The 16,463-nt window shown below is 32.0% G+C and overlaps 1 protein-coding gene across 1 annotated transcript in view; it reads right to left on the bottom strand.

Moving 5' to 3' along the window:
• The window catches only part of LIN28B (lin-28 homolog B), a 122,910-nt gene extending 106,735 nt beyond the window's left edge, over positions 1-16,175 (bottom strand). Inside the window, exons 1-2 of the mRNA XM_034991305.1 lie at positions 16,166-16,175; positions 15,159-15,346 (exon numbers count right to left, since the gene is read on the bottom strand). Of these exons, the coding sequence (XP_034847196.1) occupies positions 15,159-15,346; positions 16,166-16,175 (198 nt within the window). The remainder of the gene's footprint in view (positions 1-15,158; positions 15,347-16,165) is intronic.
• Between the last annotated feature and the right edge of the window lie 288 nt (positions 16,176-16,463).

Below are 16,463 nucleotides of genomic sequence, written 5' to 3'. Positions count from 1 at the left end.
ATTCAATCTCCAGCACTTAGCATAAGATAAGCACATAAATATAAAATTTAAACAGCTAAAAATGTTGCTGGAACCCAGAGATTTAAGAGCATAGCTCTGGAATCATATTGCTGGCTCAACTGCATGAAATTAGGCAATTAGGCATTCTAAGATTATTTCTTCATCTGTAAAAATGAGACAATAATAGTAACTCAGAGTTGTAAAAATTTAATGGATGTAGAATGCTTAGTAGTACTTGGCACACGCAAGCACTCTATAAAAGTTACATGATAACTAATGTTAACATTCTGTGTCACTGTTACTGATGTCATGATTACCAACATTGCTACAATACTGACTGGCTATAGCTGAAGGGCTCTCTTGTGTTGGCAGAACAGAAGCATTGGTTGAGGGGTTACACCAATGGCTTTGGATGAATGGCACATAGGATCAAATGGTAGCAAACTAGAGTCTATCCAGGGGCATGCATTAGTGGGAACTTAGTATTAGCAAGCAGCCAAAAAAACCCCAAAATAAAACAAACATAAATGTTTGTTTATCTGGAGGAGGCCTGGACAAGTAGATAGAAATATATGATTGCATTCTAACTATATTGTTAAAGTTATTCTATTGAAAGATTGCTTACACTTACCATTTTTATATTACCTGAAACATGCTCACTATTGTATTCTTGTATTTGCCCTTTAAAAACATAATATTTAAAATTTGCAAAATATCTTTGGTTCATTCCTTAAAACCTAAGTATTATGTAATACTTACTTTTACATTTATCATTTACTATTACATTTATCAATCTGTCAGATATAAATTGAGACTTCTAAAATCCTCAATAAGCTAATTGTGAGATTCCATGACCATTCTGCTTAAGTTTTTCAAACCAGGGTCAACAAGTAGAAGAGATTTAAAAAATGCATGTGGAGCTAAGGAAGGGATTGCCCTTTAAGATGAGGAAATGCTAGCAGAAATATCTCTAACACAATGGAAGAAATTTGGGCCCTTCAGCAATCTTATACTATAGTTTATAGTGTTTACCCCACTGGATCTGCATTTTTTACTCATCTTGGGAAAAAAAGAGATTTTGTGAGCAATCTAAGGAAGTAAATAATTACAACACTTCTTGATCTATCAATATCAATTTATTTTCACTGTTGGCCTATTTTATGATTCAGTTTGTGGATTCAAAAGTCCTCCCCTAGGGCACCTGGGTGGCTCAGTCGTTAAGCATCTGCCTTCGGCTCAGGTCATGATCCCGGGGTCCTGGGATCGAGTACCGCATCGGGCTCCCTGCTCTGCGGGAAGCCTGCTTCTCCCTCTCCCGCTCCCCCTGCTTATGTTCCTGCTCTCGCTATGTCTCTCTCTGTCAAATAAATAAATAAAATCTTTAAAAAAAAAAAAAGTCCTCCTCTAGGCAAAAATATGTTATACACAAAAATATTATCCTTAGGGGCGCCTGCGTGGCTCAGTCAGTTAAGCATCTGACACAGAGTAAAACATTTCATATACACTTTCTTTGGAAATTTAGGTAAATGCTACAAATATCAGTTAGTGTTTAGAAATGTTAAAATTACCTAACCATCCACTGCTTTTGTTTATAACTCATCCTCCTCCTCAATGTTAGGAAAATCACTGGCAGCAACCTTTAAATACAGTATAAAAGATTTAACCGAAGCTAAGTAAAGAGAGGAAAAGTGGTGAAGGACTAGGGACTTTGCTAATGCCTAAACAGAAAAAGTAGACTTCTTTTTCAGTAACAACAGTAATATCCAGTGTACCAAAAACAAATTTTAAAGTAGAATAAATTTGAAAAACTCCTATTATCTATTATTAACATTTTCTCACCCATACTCTTCTCTGAGGGATGATACTTCTGCTATGCTAAAGACAGACAATTTGTGCTGAGTGATTGCTTTTTCCTGGTATCTCTAGAGCTAGGGCCTCAGGCTTCCTTCCGAAGGGGCAAGAGGAGGGGGAGGGGAAAACAAGGGAAGAAGGAGACTAACTAGAGTCCACTTAGGGCCTTCATAATTCCTAGTGGCAGATCAAATGATAATGTTTGGGCAGGGAATACTTTGGGAACATCATAGTGCTTTAATAATTTGAGTAATTTCTTTTTTCAATTTACAGCCAAAATTTTTTTAAATGTAAGTCAAAATAACACTATTGTATTAAAATCTTACTCTGAAAACTTTTTTTTTTAGTTTTTGATGTAATGTTCAATAATTCATTAGTTGCATATAACACCCAGTGCTCATCACATCACGTGCCCTCCTTAATGCCCATCACCCAGTTACCCCATCCCCCCCACCTCCCTTTCCACAACCCTCAGTTTGTGAAAACATTTTTCTATGTTTTATGAGATTTTCGAAAAATCATTCAGATTTTGTAAATTTGGGTAACTGAATATATGTCAAACATTGAATCTCATAGGAAATTCTGGATTACCTATACACATATTATATAATGGTTTAATAGTGACCAGTATTTTTTAAAAGTAAAGGTAGAAAAGAGGGAAAAATGGTCAACGTAACAAGGGAATTTCCCAAACATTATCTGTTAACATTTTTAAAAATCAGAATGTCTTTACAAAAATAAACACACAACCCTAAGATAAAGAATATGTACTAAAACAAATGTCCATATTTACTTGGCCTTTCATGTACTTCAACTACTTAAAAAATTATTTCCCATTTATTATGAAGTTTATTTTAGGAGAAAGAAAATCCAGAAATCAAATCATTCATGAACTGTATAGTCACAATAATCCACATGAAAACAAGTAGCAATACCCCAAATGGTATTACTCCCACAAATGAGCCTTATGCTTTCGGACAAATATGAAGTCACTTAAAGCCATATAAATTCATTGTAAAAATTACTTTTCTGGGCACAAGTTAAAAAATTTTTTGCAGGAAAAAACACAGAGTTATAAAAGAAAAACATTCAACTTTCACCTTCTAATATTAAATTTTGTTTGAGGCGGGGAAAAAAGCACATAGTACACATACAAAAAAAACTCAGTAGCAATTTTTTTAAAGTAGGCTTTTGTTTGTTAATATTTTTATTTTAAACTTACAGTGAGACTAAGATACTAAATAGATTATTTCAACAATAAATATCAGTACTAGATTTAAATACTTGAGAATAACCTTGGTGTTTTATGAATAGCTTGCTACCCAAATGTATATGAAGTAAGATCACAGAAATAAAAGATCTGGTATCCTAAGCCTTGCCCAAAAGCAAAATTTTAGTGACAATTTAAACATTAAATAAAGCATCAATAAATATTTATGTTAATTGATTAATTAAACAGAAAAAGAAATATCCAGTTGCAAAGCACATGTAAAATAAATCACTTGCTATAAATTTTAATATCAATAAAGCATGGACCAGCACATTAATTACAGACTTCATACCAGATCCTAGTTATTGAAAAACTGATACATCCACTTTTATTAATAGAAACTTAAGAAGCTTTTCTATATATCAATAAATTTTTCGTATTTTGAAATCTAATTAACCAAGTATTTGGGATTGATAACAAAATCATAGGATTAAATATCGTTGCTCTTTAAGATCTATAAGACTATAAAAATGAAACAATGTTTTTCTATGGAACAAAAGTCTGGAACATTTTATTGAAATATAATATTTTAAATAAAAATGCATCCTAGATTTTAAAATAGTATTGTTCTCAAAAGTCTTTTAAAAGGATTTACGTGTTTGGAAATATCATGTGCCAAAGAACACTGTTTTAAAAATCTTTGAGGAGATATTCTTTTAAAATTACCATTATTTCAAATATTTTACTTTTTAGTGACAACTATATTGTTCATTAACATAGAATTTAAACATTTGAAAAGATAGCTTAAGGGCAAGTTCAAACAACCTTAAAGATTAAATATTTAATGATTCATACTAAATCATAACATAATGACTAAATCACCAAATAGAACCAAATATCAACATTTTCCTCACATTATCTAACTTCATAATAAAATATTTGTACATTGATATTAATAGCCTAAGAGCTGCATAGCATTTTCTCCCAAACAACCACCTACAATGCTTATTATTACTGAAAGGTTAGATGGAAGAGGAACAGGAGAAAATGTAACTAATTAATTTCTTCTTATATTTACATGCAGTCCTGTAACACATTTCTTTCTTTTTTCTACCAGCAGTTTTTCCTTGCTAAATCATCCCAACCACCACTCCTACTTTCTTTACACTGAGTTCTGAGAAATAAGCTACAATTCAGAAACCCCAAATGATGCTAAAAGAAAATAGAAAAATAAGTACACTATGAAGGTACCACAATGTAGATAACAAGAGGAGTATTATTTGAAAAATCTATTTAGTGACCTTTTTTGGCTTCCTAAGAAAAACAACAGCATGTATGTAAACTGAGGTACAGTTGTTGAAAAACAAATATTTTAATGCATAAAACACATGAATTCAATAAATATTTTCATGAATATTTCATATAAACCTAAAACTTTGATATCTTACTCATTTTGAGATTCACTTCCATTCTATCTGTAGCTAACCAAAAGGGAAGTCACATGACTTACACAATGAAAGAGAAAGAACAGTTTTCTTTCCTTTCCTTTCTACAGGAAGAAACAAAAGCTCGGTATTAGCTATCCAAGGCCAATGGGTGGGGCCTGTAATGGATTGAGGTTAAAATCTTAATGGGGGCCCACTCGAACCTTCTGAAAGCATCAAAAATGTGAAAACGGCAACCAAAGCTTACAGAAAATAAGAAGCATTTAATGTAAGTTAGTTTTTGCAACTGGAAAATTCTATAGGAACCTAATTCAGTTTCTAAACAATGTTGCTGCTTTTGTTGGGGTAAAATCACCTAACTGTGATTCCCTAGCAGATACACACACCATCCCCCACTGGCACACAGATACTTCACAAGCTTCTTGAATAAATAGGAGTATCCAATGTCCAGGGTGATGGGTGGTCCTGAGGTCCTGAACCAGAGCTGTATACTTTTAAGGGATGCTGAGATAAGAACAAAGTGTTTTGTGTTTGTTTTAAACCTGGCTCTGTATTTAAACTCTTCACACCATTATTGATAACAGTTCATAAACTTGTACTATAATTGATTCAAGCAAATTTTAACTGTCAGTATAAATACTGGAAATTAAATATATCAAAACAAAATAAATACTTTGAGACTTTTTATAGTTCTGACCGAAATTAACTAATTCAATTTACTTTAAAGTAATCACGACATTTCAAAGCTGTAAAATCTCCACCTAAGATAGAGTATCATTACACTTTCACTACCAACAGGGTGCTTTTATAATAGCTTATGAAATAACACGTATTTAATGAAATTATATATACCAAATAAATTGCAATGCAATGAAAAACTTCTAAATTAGTGAAATTAACCCATGCAGAGTCACAATCAATCATCAACTATTATGCCCATTTTTATACTCCAGGCTTTATTTTAAGTCTAATAGAAAGAGATTTTTTACAGAGCAGAAAGGCAGGATTTACAAGTGGCCCAAGGAAAAGATAAGCAATGAATAGTTCTGACCCCAGCTTCTCTGGTTTGATCAAGTGGGTCTGCAACCTGAGCCAAAGGGCGCAAATTCCTCACCATTCAAAATTCTTCAATGGCATGGGGGAGGAAACAGTGAAAGGGGCAAACGTGCAAATCCAACTGTCCTTAGATTTAGTATTCAACTAAAAATTTTAATTAGAGAGCTAAATAAATGAGCTCATTACTGTGATTAAATTTTGGATTCCTAGTTTAACCAATCCTAAAAAAAAAAAAAAGCAGCTTTTTTTACTTGTTAAAATTGAAAAAAATTTATTCATTTATCTTAAATGTATGACTTACACAGAAATGTGTTAGGTATGTGTCTCTAATATCATTTAATCGATTTAAGGAAGTTGTTGAAAGTGGAATTAGTCTCCCAAGTACCAGTGTTCCAATATTGTAAGCAAAATGATGTATTATTAAAGTCATACTTTGGAAAAACAGTTGAAAGAATTCATTCCAAGCTCCACAATATATCAAGGATCCATGAAGTTTTTAAAGCAATAGATAGAACTTGTGTTGTCAGACTTCTGTTACAAATTGAACTAAGGATAAAGAATTCATCTGAATGAAGAAAATGTTAAGATAAAAGAATTTAGGCATTATAGTATCTGGGCACATTCTAGCTGCTATCAGTAATGGCCTAGGCAACTGCTTACAAAGCCTAAGGGAATAAATGGTCATGAAGAAATCATGGCCAGAGTAAAGTTAATTTGAATTTTACATAGAGTCTTTAGATAATACAGCACAATAAAACTGAACAAAATCTTAAAGTTATTAGCAAACTTAAAAGATTTTGAAATAAATGTCAACTTTAAGATTAACAAATTGTTTTTGTTTTTGTTTTTATTATTATATTATGTTAATCACCATCATTAGTTTTTGATGTAGTGTTCCATGATTCATTGTTTGCGTAAACACCCAGTGCTCCATGCAGAACATGCCGTCTTTAATACCCATCACCCGGCTAACCCATCCCCCCACCCCCCCTCCCCTCTGGAACCCTCAGTTTGTTTCTCAGAGTCCATAGTCTGTCGTGGTTCTGCTCCCCCTCCGATTTCCCCCCCTTCATTCTTCCCCAACAAAGTAATAAATTAAAGCGGGTTTTGATTTTAAAAAGTGGACTGTTATAACAAAAGGTTAAAGCAGCTAGTAAAAGTTAAGTGTGTTATTAATAGCACAGTAAAATGATTCTAAACATTGGTAAAGATAGTTTCTACACAAGAAATCTGAAAACTGGGTGCCTGGGTGGCTCAGATGGTTAAGTGTCTGCCTTCGGCTCAGGTCATGATCCCAGGGTCCTGGGATCAAGTCCCGCATCAGGCTCCTTGCTCAGCAGGGAGCCTGCTTCTCCCTCTGCCTCTCTCACTGTCTCTTATGAATAAATAATCTTTAAAAAAAAGAAATCTGAAAACTATGTATTTTAAGACTGATAAGAAATCACGGTATTTAGCTCAAAATTTGAAAACTAACATTATTTTATCATAGTTTTCCCCAATTTAAATAGGTAGAAGCTACATAACTAGGTTTCATAAAAAAGTGAATGGTTTATGGGAAAAAATGATCCACTGCTTTTATACATCGTATGAAAAGAATGAGAATTGGAAAAATCTTATTACAAATTTTGCTAAAAACAATAAAATAATATATAGCAAACTGTAGAGCATAACTCTTAAGTCTATCATCCAAGAGTGATTTACACCTACTATGTGATCAATAAAAAAATACATGAATAAATATTGAACCAGAAATTTTTCTAGAGTAACCATTTTCTTACAAGTTAGTACTTTTACACAATAAACCATCTTGCCAATTTATACCTCTAAGAATGTTTACTCAGTTGAGATAGAAATTCATTATATTTCTAAAAGAAATTCATTAAATTTCTAACAAGAAATATGAATATCAATAAGCCTAATTATGCCCTTTAGGTAGGCAATGAGTTTACATTGCATGAAAAAGTACCATAGGATAAATGAAATTAAGACAGAAGATCAGTGAAATGCATACTAATTAATCTTACTTTCATAAACATAGAAACTACTAGTGAAAAAGCAAGCAGAAATAACTCTAAAGAGAAACAAAAAACATTAAAGTAAGTGTGGGCTGTATTTGATAAAGGATACTGAATTGTAGCTTATGTCTAAAGTGACAAAGTTAAAAAGAGCCAGGTCATTTAACCAGTTACTATGACATATCAATAATCATACAGAACAACTAAACCTCCTGTCTTCAAAGGTGACTGACTACAAATGGACACAAGGAAAATTTGGGGGTGATGAAATGTTCCGTATCATGACTGTGGTGCTGGTTACATAATTTGTCAAAACTCATCTAACTGTAACTTTAAATTGGTGAATTTTACTCTATATAAATTATACCTTAATAAAGCAGAGAATGCCAAAAAATAAATGACATGAGTTTACTATCTTTTAAAAATTTTGACGATTTACATGGTGAGAGTATCAATAAAAATACAGTGCTCAAAATAAAAATTAAAACTAACCTGGTAGTGTTACATTCTTAAATTTTCATGTATACTACCTCAATGAGCCCTTACCTTAACCTTGAAAAATGGGGAGGAAAGATATTATTGAACACATTTCACCTATGGGAACACTGAAGCTTGAAGGAAGTGACTAGCCAAAACTAAGAAAACCACCAAGTGGCAAAGCCAAATCCAAACCTTCCTTCATTTCTGATCCTTTATTCCTTAGTCTACCACACTACCACTTAGTAATATTAACTATGTACAACAAACATCACTGAGCCCTTAACTATCTCCCAGGCTCAGTATTAAATGCTTTACATGTGTAATAACATTTAATCCTCATAATAACCCTATACAAAAGTGGTTACTGTTTTGTCCCCTCCCTTTATGGGACCCTGAGACACTGACAAGGTAACTCACTTCCCCTACAAACAATGAACTCAGATTTGAATACTGATCTATGTGACCAGAAGCTATACTACTGTATAGTACCTCACAAAGATTAAATAATTAGTTACAGAGCAAAAGGTATTATATATCACAGCAGGTCTATTTCAAATAATACTTTTTCTTTAGCTTATACTTAAGAATACACAAACTGGCTATGTACAACTGAATACTCAGGTAAAACTCATGATAAAACAAACTATTAAAACAACCTGTATGACTAATTCATTTCCAAGACCCTATTTATATCCTGATATTTTAAACAAACAATATTATATGCCAGAAATTAAGCTATTATATAACACATTTTGCCCAATTTTAAAGAGAACACATAAAAGAAGGTACCAATTTAATTTTCTACTATGAATGTATGCCTCTGAAAATAACTTATGTGTGATTTTATTGTGATAAGGACTAGGTTACATTTTAGTTTATTTATTAAACACACACTTGCTATACAATTTATATAACACCCCAAAAAATTAGGTATTAATTACTCCAATTTGCTGCTGGTTTTAAAAAGAAAGGTAAGACTAAGCCTATCAATTATCTATAAATCTTAGGTTAGACAGCATTTCCAAATTGTCAAATATTTAGACATTGGGTGGGGGGGCTGTAATTTTCAGATAATTTTCCAATTTGTTGCTAGATGGAAAATAAAATCAATCCTGATATATCAAAATGCAAAATAACAAATACTTTTGTTACTCATTCAATAGAAGTACTCATTAAAAGATAATTTCTAAATATACCCCACTGAACCTACAATGTATTTTCTTGAATATGTTACTGTTAACTTTTCAATATTAGAAGATGTTGTAATCAAATTCTTTTAGGAGAGAATATAAACCATTTAAGTTTCTTATGGACTGTGTATGTTACAATGCCATAACCTATAGTACCTATATGTTGAACAAGTTGAATTTCTTGTTACTTAAAATTCAGTGAGAAATATCTCAAGATATAAAGAATTGATAATAAAATAACTACAGTTCATATGTAGTTCCAAATCAAGTCAAAAGAATATCATATTTAAAGTAATACATTTCCAGTTTAATTAATCAGAAATACCCTCAATTTGTTTAGGTTATACTTGGATTAGAAATAAAAACACAGCACACCATATTTTTAACTAGTAACTTTTAGGTTAATCACAATACCAAAAGAACTACTCAGTTAAGATATACAAAACTATCTGCAATTATCTATGTAATTTCTGAACAGAAAGAATTCTGGCAAGTTTAAATAATAAGGCTTCCTTGCTGCCCCAAAGCAACACAATTTACAATGATCTCACTTTTTATCTACCATGTTGAATGCAGGCAACAAAGGAAGTTTTTAACTTCTTATGAAACCCAAGAACTCTACGATTCAGTTAAAGGTAGATTAAAGTTGTTATGCTAAACACTGGTAAGTGGTTTCTCACGTATTTGTTTAAAAAACAATTCTTTGATTTATTGCCTTCATTTTTTGTGAATAGTCTTCAAAAAAAAAGAATAAAAAATAAGTAAGAGGAAAATATTTAAAACTTACAACAATAATCTTTATCCATTTTTACTGAAGTATAGTTGATATGCATCAATAGTATTTAACATGAGGAAGACTATCTTAAATATATGGCCAATTCACATATTGGCCACATTCAATTTAAACTGAATTAGAATAAAAATGTCTTTTTAGAAGTAAACAAAAACAAAAACAAAAATGTCTTGAAAATAGACCAGCATTTGAAAATCAGAAGGAAAATTATCTAATATCTTTCAAGACAATAAAAGTCATAAAATTTTGATTTAAATGTCTTTACATGTGATTTTATGATTAAATAGCTTTAAAGCATTTCATTTGGGATTCTTCCAAATTGGTCAACTGGGCAAATCATCTTGAAAACTTGGTAGTTTTAGGAACAATTTTCAAAATATTAAAATGTGTAATTCACTAACAAATGAGCTGTAACTATTAATGATCATATTTTTTTAATTTCTAAGATTTTGCTATGTCTAAATAATTTTTGACACTGATATTTCAACAGCCCCGAGAATAATAATAATCACAACCATTCTGTGAAAAATGTATTCATGCTAAACTATGATAAAAATAAAGATGGCTAATAAATTGGTGATGAAATATTATGAAAAAATCTTTAAACATGAACATACTGGAGTAAATCTGTTTTCATGAATTGCATAATTAATAATCACTGAGACATGAACTCTCTGCTACATCAACTGAACTGTGTATAATACATAAAATTTTCATGTATTTAAAAACTATTCATCTCCAAATGTTTTCATATCATATGCTGTTAATAAAAATGCCTTAAATTTATCTCAGTTACAGAAATATTCCTATTTCTCCTATTTCCATTGCTTTGAGATGTTTTCTGAGCAAAGTAATAAAAGGAACATAAATAATATATTAAATCGTTGTAATATGGACATTTGAGTTTTCCATTAAGATCAAAGTATAAACCAGAAATAAAAAGCATAAGAAGAAAACATCAATACTTGAAAAGTAAATTAAAAATTCAAAACCAAATTATTAATAAATATTTAAGCCTATTAAATAATGGTAGCTAAATTACAGTCATTTTGACATTACTCTTTCTCTCTGGAAAAAAAATTCTTACATAAATAGTGAAATAAATGAAATACATTTATGTTAAAAATTCTTTATACCATAGTTGATGGCAAAGAATTCCAGATATATAACCGAAAAAGCAAAGAAAATATTATTATGCAAATGAGCTGAAGAGAGGAAAATAATGAGAATGGATTCTATACCCCCACCCCAACAAAGTTTATTTTTTCTCATTAGATGAGAAAATGACTTTGGAAATAAATATCAAAATTTATGTAAAGAAAAACTTAAATGATAATAAACATCAGTAAGTAGTTATTAGGAAACATTGCCCTTCTCCAAAAAGATCTAACTTTAATTACCATGTGACTCATCTAAACTATCATTAAATATTTAAGTTCTGTGAAAGTTTATAATATTTCAAAAGGTTGCAAGAGACCTATCCAGGTAATTTAAATATGTTATCTCACAATCTAACTATGAATGCAATTTTTTTAACTTATCAGTAACAATAAACTAAAAGAAGTATTAATTATTAGTACTTACAAAATAATTGTACTCAAACTGATGAAATCACCTTAGTAGCAAAAGCAACCTAGACTTACAAATCTGTATTAACTATGTATGTATATTCTTACTTCAGTTGAGAGACAAATCTCTGCTTTGCACTGGATCCTCAAGTAAGAAATTCCTACAAATGTATCCTATTTACAAACTAAATCATCATCAAAATTGTCCAATTTTAATTATTAAATATTTTAAGGAACAACTCAAAAACAATAAGCTGTAACAAAATTCAAAAATACAGTATATATTCTTATAAGTTTTTAAAAATATTATTAAATGCTATCGTTTCCATATTAATGTGTGTCAGAATACATATATTCATTACCAATCCATAATCATATGATCATTTAAATCACAAGTTAATATTAGGAAGTCAAATGAAGACTGCCATTTTTAAACCACCAATGGTCACATACCATCCTCAAATAGCAGAATCTCACTGCATTTATCAACAAGTCTAAAGATAAGAAGGGTACAGCACCTAAGTCTTGTTTATTTTTGAGAAATTGGTGACATTACAGAGACCAGAAGAAAGTGTGATTGTATTCTTGCCAACAAATTTTAAATAGAATTATGTTAACTATTAATGTACAGCTCTATTTTAAAACTACACATGCATATATTCTCTTCATTTCATAGCAACTAAATTGTTCTTGATGTGCAATTCTTTGCAGTAGAGTTTTCTTTTTTTTTGCTATTCCTGTTTATTTTTATGTATTTTTTTTATTTATTTTTTGTTGAAGTATACATAGTCAATATTTTTTAAAGAAAAAAAAAATCCTGAAGCCACAGCATGAATTTTTAAACATTATGTTAAACTACGTTAAACTAAAATGATTTTTTTATTTCCCCGAATACATACTATTAAAAATGTTTCATAGTACTTAAAAAATATCTAGTGACACATGTACTTCTGAAGACTCAAAAAAAAAAACAAAACCCAAAACTATTCCATGTACTTAAAAATAATGAGTAGATATCGGTTCAGTTGAACATTTAAAATTCCTAATTACCTACAATGCTTATTCTTTCGTAACAAAATAGTATATAGATAATGAGGGAAAAATCTAATTTGAATCATATATTAAACATAGTATGCTTTCAAAAATTCTCATACAGTAAAAATGCCAGTAAAATAATAATTTTTAAAGTATTTTAAAAATTTTTGTTAAATGGTCCTGAATTGTAACCTGATTGTGTAAGTGATGCTGACATGATACCTGCACACATCATTTATGACTATTTATTATTACCTGCAATTGCTTGGCTAAAATCTGTAGGATTCCTGCCTTGTTCAAAACAATTATTCATATGATTTATATGCAATTTATGTGAGTCCCAATATAAGAGAAACTCCTCCACTAAGGCATCAAAATCAAGAAGAAAAAAAATAAAAACTGAAATCTACATAATTTTTCCCTACAAAAAAAGTGAGATATATTTCAAAAACGAATACTGTAGTCATCAAAAAAATTCCCTGAAGTATCATTTTCTAATTTTAATTTAAAGAATATCACTGCCCTGGTTTGTTACATCACAAAAATGCTAATACTTAAGTTTTATCAACTTATTTTTACATACTTCTTCCTAAAAATGTAAGAACACAAATATATACATTTTATGAGAATTTTTCTCATGTATCATTTTAACACTGTTTTATTAGTAAATACACGATATGTAACAGATTAAAGCAAGCTTAATATTAATAATCAACATTTGTACTCTAGAAACTGTTCACTACCTATAAATAAAAGTTTTCCAGCAATATAGTATTTCATAATTCGTGGATATACTTAAGTTTACCAACATATAACCATTAAATAGCTTAAATTTGGATGTCTTGTGGTTCTAAATATTAATACTGGTTAATAAAATGTCTAATATTTGAATGTATTAAAAGGTAAACACAGGAAACCAAATTATAACAAGGTGTGATCAAAGAAGAAAAGGGCTATTTTTTTTATTCACCTATAAAACAAATTTATGAGATCATAAAGAACAATTTAACAACCTAAAGAAGGTTCAAAGTGGGGAAAGCCAGAGCCTGAGAGAAAATGGATTTGTCAATGATTTCAATCATTCAGTATAGGGAGGAAAAAAGCAGAAAATGTAGGTTCATTTTGCAATATAAAGTAAGAGGCATAAAATCCAGTAGCCTGTCTATGGCCTTCTATTTATATATTTAAACCCTGTTTCAATTCACAGATTATGCTGATCCTTCTACATGTAAACAGCCAATAATGATGGCCAGGCCCTTAGGAAAGGAAAACACACACCACACAGCAAGGTCAGGAAGCTACCAACCACCACAGGACAACAGATCAAAACAGAATGGTTTCATATGTTTCTATTGTTTATATACTTAATTTGAAGATGATATTCCTTGGGGAGTAAAGGACGTTGTAAATATTACCAGGAACATGCAACACAGAATCAAATAAAATACATACTTTTCTTGCAAATATACTAAGTATTTCTTGCATGTATCTGTCAATCTGTAGTATTGAGAGCCATTCATTCAATTTTTTAAACTTAAATGTCAAGCCAAAATAAACCTCTTTGGTCTTAAATCCCTTTACTCCTAAGAATTCCTTACAGAGAATTAACTTCTTTCAATGAAATAATCAAGCTCACAAACTGTATTTTTTTTTTTTTTGCTATAGATTAAGCAATAGAGGAGTGAAAATGGAAGAGTAGTACTAATTCACTTGTTTCTGAGTTAAAATTTTGAAAATAGTAAGCAATGACATTCTGTTTGGTATTTAAGCACCTTAAAAAATTACAACACAATATAAGCAATGGTGGAAATTTACCCAAAATAGCAGACTAGAACATTTTAAACACACAAACTAGAGCCACAGCTGGCCACATGTTTTTTGAGTTCAGTTTCTTAAAGAGACAGTATCCTTGGACCTATGCCCTACAAGGGAGCACATTTCTAAAATGTTTGATTACCAAACATCTTCTCTTGGCATTTCTTCAAATCCACAGTTGGCCAACAGTGTTCTATTTTATTTTACTGTAAAATCAAATTATTTTTATTTGAATCCACAAATGACTATCAGGGAGACAGAAACGAAATAATAGGGGAAGCTACTGTGACTTAAGATATCTCAAATAAGGAGACCCATAGATTTCCTATAATAGCAAATTTTTTTAAACTTAAAATGATCACTCTTTCTTCATTCATTTCCCCACTCATTCACTCAGCAGAGGCGACAGAGTATATTGTAACCCATAACACCGGAAGCTACACTACAGCAATTTCGCTGTCGAATGAAGAGGGGAACTTGCTAATAAAGTCAACCAGCACCCAAGCAGTGAAATTTCAAAGACTTCATTTTCCGTTTAGGAAAAGATACCCAGTAAGGGGCCCATACACATACCCTAAAAACCGGATTAACCCAGGATGGTAAGGAAGATTTTCTCTTTCAGTGTACGTCCATTGACAAACCTACTGACCAACTCCTGCACATGGAAAAAAAGAAGAGGGGTGATAGAAGTTTGGCTTACTTGGTGTACAAACACATCGACTGGAATATCCAAGGGGCTTCCCTCTCGGTTTATCATGGAGATGAATCCAAATCCCATTCGCACATTGAACCACTTACAGTGGCCAGTTCCGTGCAAAACTTGGGATTCCTCCTCTGCCTGCTCCGGCAGCTTCCCGGGCTCTTCTCCACCACCTTTGCTTGCCCCGCCTGAGTAGAATAGGACAAAAAGAGTAAGTTAGTCTGGATTCCCAAACTGTTCGTTGAAAGAGAAAAAAACTGATTGGGGTGTGGGGGTAGGAAATAGAAAGAAACTCGAATAAATGGTTGATTCTTTTCTTCTACGGAAAATATTTAAAAAGAAAGGGTTAAAAGGGGGAAGCGGGGGGAGGAGGGAGCCACACTGTTCTATCGATCACATCAACTTCCACTTTTCTGTACATACGTGTACTTTTTCATTTAACTCCATTTTCCAGCCACATATTACAGTACAGCATGCGATACTTTACTTGCATATTGCTGATTTAACACTGTTCCCATTTACAAAGAGAAATTTTCAGCGGAACTATTCTCTCCTGAGGGCACGAGGAGGAAAGAGAAATCGTGAAGATGGTTAGAACTAGTTAATGCACATGCGGCAGCAGTGAATCCAGGGTTATTTGCAATGTGCATACCCCTCCCCCCCAATAACTTTCAATTAAAGTTGGGGTGGAATGGGGGAAGGGGCAGGTGTATAAAAGTTTTCTTGGGCTCACTAACTGAAACTGCGCTTAATCACACTCAAACAATTCAAACAATAGCCCACTGAAAGCTTTTCAAGTTGTGAATCAGTGTGGGCGGTACAAAACATTTTTGGAGATCTATAACAATAGGTTGCAGAAAGCCCCAATGCGCGATAGGGAGTGGGGGTAATGCCCCGCATTGGGGTAAAAGGGGAAGAGGGGACCGGGAAAGAAGGGTGGGAAAGGGGGAGGGGGGAGAGAAAGGAAGAGAGAAAATCACAGTAAAACAATAGAAAAGAAAATTAACCTTCGGCCATGTTGCCCCACGGGCCCTCTGCTCCAAACTCGTGAGATGAAAACTTTCCCTTTGGAACGGAGTGATCTTCTGCATCAATCTAACATCTTGATTTTGTGCGATCACAAATTTAGCTCGCATGGTCTAACGTGCTTTCCCTCTTTTGATTTTTTTCTCTTCTCTCTCCAGTTTCTGGCCCCCTGAGCCACGTGACTTTGTCAATTACATGCTTTCTTGCTACTAATTTCACCTCGGATCCTTAAGGGGCTGGCAAGAGGAAGAGATAACCAATCGCCATTTCATCTATGCT

This window comes from Mirounga leonina, unplaced genomic scaffold (genome assembly GCF_011800145.1).
Source record: "Mirounga leonina isolate KUSES-001 unplaced genomic scaffold, KU_Mleo_1.0 Mir_53, whole genome shotgun sequence".
Taxonomy (NCBI): Eukaryota; Metazoa; Chordata; class Mammalia; order Carnivora; family Phocidae; genus Mirounga; species Mirounga leonina.
The sequence above is the reverse complement of the archived record's forward strand: the minus strand, read 5'-3'. Positions and strand labels throughout refer to the sequence as shown.